The 4,321-nt window shown below is 43.6% G+C and overlaps 1 protein-coding gene across 1 annotated transcript in view; it reads right to left on the reverse strand.

The window, feature by feature from the left end:
- The window catches only part of LOC105296329 (chromodomain-helicase-DNA-binding protein 1-like), a 19,047-nt gene that overhangs the window by 6,341 nt on the left and 8,385 nt on the right, over window positions 1–4,321 (reverse strand). Inside the window, exon 2 of the mRNA XM_023535296.1 lies at window positions 1,910–2,022. Coding sequence (XP_023391064.1) covers window positions 1,910–2,022 — 113 coding nt within the window. The remainder of the gene's footprint in view (window positions 1–1,909; window positions 2,023–4,321) is intronic.

Consider the following 4,321-nt stretch of genomic DNA (forward strand, 5'->3'; position numbering starts at 1 on the left):
GAGGCCCAAAGAGGTTCACTGGGAGGTCAACTTAAGTAGCACAAACGGGGGGGATTTGCTGTTCCGCATCCGTGGGACACTGAAGCAAATTATGATCGATTCTCTTGATGGAATGTTATGCAGCCAGTAGAAAATGGTTGTGATGAATAGAATAAAACAGAAAATTACAATGACAGTGTCAGGTTAATAAAATACGAAGTATATGTGCCCTAAAAGTTCAGCCATGTAAACATATGTTGTCATTCATGGTTATGCTTAAGAGTACTGTGGTCATGGGTGGTAGTTTTGTTTTTTGTTTTTAATAAAACTGAGATTGCATTAATTTCGTAACAGAAATAATTTTCTTCTTTATCATTTCCCAGCCCAGACTCTGCCCAGAAAAATCACCCAATAAGTATTGAGTTAAAACCATGCCATTGAGCCTTTGCTGTGGATACGAGAGAAATTTTAGCTTTTATTACTGTAAACCAGATATATTTACAAAATTAATTTGGATTCGCTAGTGAATTCTAGCAAACATTTAAGGGAGAAACGACACTAATTCTATGCGAATTTTTCTAGAAAGCTGAAGAGGAGGGACGTCTCAGCTCATTCAACGGGTCCGGCCTGACTGCAATGCCAGCAGCAGGCGACAAGGGAGGTCACCAACATCCTTCACGAACACAGAGGCGAAAATTCTAACCAAAATTTTAGCAAGACAAGTTTGGAGGTGTGATATTTTTAGGGCTACATGAATGCTCTGGGGAAGGGCAAAGGACAGGGGGACTTAGCTGGCTCTGAATGCACTCAGGACTCGGTCCCCACGTCCGAGGCGAGGGGGGCCCCAGGGAAGGCCTGGAGCCTGGTCCCAGAGTGCACAGGCCTGGCCCCCAGGGACGTCTGAGAGATCTACCTCGTCCTAGTTCCACAGCTCTCAGTTCAGGAATGTGCTAGAACTGGGCTTATTTGCCTGAGAAACCCAAGGGCACCATACTCGGAGGTCGCGCTGTCTTCTGAACCCCAAGATTAACGAGGTGTACCTGCCTGCGACAGTCTCCAGCACGTGGTGGGCCCACCCTCTCCGCAGAAGCGCTCCGGCGTGACGCTTACGTATGACGTTAGCCTGGGAGGGGCACCTGAGTCTAGGCAAGGACGGCGAGACCGTCCCGCATCCTGCGTGCTCAAGCGGTAAACCCTTTGCAGTGTCGGGGATCACCTCCACGGTTTCCAGCCATGTTGCCGCTGCTGTGTATCCCGACCACACCGACTCTCCTTGGTGGCCTACAGATGAGGACACCTCGTGTGACTCACCCAAGGGGTGTCTGTGTCTGGACTTCGCATCAGCCAAACCTACCGCTGACATAGGTTGACACAGGATGATGATGATCACTGACGATCATCCCACCAGAAGCGTCTACTTCAACACACCACCTGCTTCTCCAGGACCAAGGAGGCCATGACTGCTTCTCCAGGTCTCCAGACTGTGTCCTACCATTAGGTGATCAAGGCATTTTGCAAAGCACAGGGGATTTCTTCTGCACTCCTATGGCATGCCAAAGCAATGGGAAGTCGCCCCACGACTCACTGAGGGAGGGAGAGCCATACCAGAAGTGATGCAGTTCACTAGACACAGTATTGCTAAGGAGGGCAGAGTCCATTTGATCCCCGGGAGGGGTAGATTGGCCTTACAAGAGAAAAACCACACCCATTCACCACAATGACAAGGGCTAAGACAAGGGTAGTGACTCAGTTCAAAACTATCCCCACAACTAGAAAAGTCAACTCCAAGGTTAAGATCTCTAAAGAAAGGCTCAGACATTTCATTTCTTAGTATAAGAGTACAAGCCGGTAGCTGGCCACTAAAGACAGGAATGAGCTGTGAGAAGGTACTTCGGTGCTGGGGAGCAGCGGTCGCTCCGCAGGAACATACCTGGCAGGTCTTACCCAGGCCCATCTCGTCTCCCAGGATGCAGCCATTCTGACAATGGAAGCACTGGGCTAGCCAGTTGACTCCCTCCAGCTGATAGGAGCGTAGACGAAGCCCTAGAAATGGAAAACACCACAAGTGCAAAGAGTGGACATTTCGGCACACACTCAGGCTATGTTCTGAGACTGGGACTGAAGAACATGCCTGGTTCCCATACCCCCGCCTCACTGGCCACACCCTCCGCTGGAGAGTCATGGCCAGTAAACATCCGCTGACTTCCGAACCACTTTTTGAGCAGACTTTGTAGCCTTATTATCTACAGCCCTAACACAGTGCCAGCGTTACAGGATCCGCCTGATCTATGAGCAAGTCGAACTGGGATGTGGCGTCTACACTGCCCGTGTCTCACACCAGGGTCCGCTCCGGCAAATGAGACTTCCTTCCAGGCAGATCTTTGTTCGGCTCGAGTAAACGCTTATAAACATTCTCTACAGATTTGGGCGTTTCTTACATCGACGGCCATATCGTGGGGAGAGGGAACACACCAAACATACCGTTAACAAAAACATAGCTTTCTGGTTTGAACTCATGGCCTTTAAAAAACAAAAAACAAACAAACAAAAAAACTAGACCATATATAATAATTGTCAAACATTTAAAAAATGAAATTTTTATTAAGTGTGTACTAAATTCCAGAGCAAGTAGTAAACACTTTACCTAAAGTTACCTCATTTAATACTTAGAACTATCCTATGCAGTAGGTATTATCCCCATTTTGTAGGTTAGAAAATTCACCCTTCTCAGCTACAAAGACAAACACAGACTCAAAGTCAAGGAGTGGAAAATAATATTAACTCCAAGGAAATGGCAACTGGAGAAAAGCGGTTATAGCTGTCCTTACATCAGACAAAATAGATTTCAAGATAGAAAAGGTAACAAGAGACGAAGATGTACATTTTATGATAAAGGGGACAATACATCAAGAAGATATAACACTAATATGTATGCACCCAATCTGGGAGCACCAAAGTATATAAAACAATTACGAACAGGCCTAAAGGGAGAAACTGACAAAAACACATTCCAGTCGGGGACCTAAATGCCCCATCGTCATCAATGGGATAGATCATCCAAACAGAAAATTAATAAGGGAATATTGGCTGTGATGACACTGGACCATGGACATAATCGGTATTTATAGAGCCTTCCATGCCAAACGACAGAATATACATTCTTCCCAAGCGCACATGGAACATTCTCAAGGACAGACCCTATGTTGGGGCACAAAACTAGTCTCAATAAATTTAAAAATACTGAAATTATGCTAAGCATGTTCTCCGACCACAACAGTATGAAACTGGAAATCAACTGCAAGAAGAAAGCAAGAAAAACCACAACTATGTGAAGAAACAACACGTGACTGAACAACTACTGGGTCAAAGAAGAAATGAAAGAAGAGGTCAAAAGGTAGAGACGAATAAAAATGACAATATGACACATCGAAATTTTAGGGTTACAGCAAAGGCAGTGAAAAGAGAGAAGTTTATAGCATTGCAGGCCTACCTCAAGAAACAAGACAAATCTCAAACAATTTAACATTTCACCTTGAAGAACTAGGAAAGAAAAAACAAAGCCCAAAGTCAGTAGAAGGCAGAAAAGAATGAAAATAAGAGCAGAATTAAATAAAATAGAAAACAAAAAGACAATAGAACAAATTAATGAAACAAAGAGCTGGTTCTTCAGAAAGACTGGCTAGACTCCCTAAGGACAAAAGAGAAAAGACTCAAATAAAATCAGAAACAAAACAGGAGAAAGCATAACAGACACCACAGAAATACAAAGGATTAAACGAGAGACTAGGAAAGGCTATATACAACTTCAATAACCTAGAAGAAAAGTTCAAAGACTTAAAAATATATAACCTTCCTAGACTGAACTATGAAAAACTGAAAAACCTAAACAGACAGATCAAATAGTAAAGAAATTGAATCAATCATCAAAAACCTCCCAAAAAACAAAAGTCCAGGACCAGATGGCTTCACTGGTGAATGGTACCACATGATCGAAGATTTAACACCTATTCTTCTCAAACTCTTCCAAAAAACTGAAGAAGAGGCAAATACTTCCTACCTCATTTTATGAGGCCAACATTACCCGATATAAAACCTGGCGAGGACAACACACACAAAAAGAAAATTACAGGCCAATATCTCTGCTGAACATAGGTGCAAAAATCCTAAACAAAATACTGGCAAGTTGAATTCAACCATACATGAAAAAAGAACCTGGGACTGCAAATTGGTACGGCCACTATGAAAACAGTATGGAGGTTCCTCAAAAAACTAAGAATCGATCTACTGTATGATCCAGCAATCCCTCTACTGGGTATTTATTTACCTCAAAGACTTGAAAACC

This window comes from Pteropus vampyrus, unplaced genomic scaffold (genome assembly GCF_000151845.1).
Source record: "Pteropus vampyrus isolate Shadow unplaced genomic scaffold, Pvam_2.0 Scaffold6, whole genome shotgun sequence".
Classification (NCBI taxonomy): Eukaryota; Metazoa; Chordata; class Mammalia; order Chiroptera; family Pteropodidae; genus Pteropus; species Pteropus vampyrus.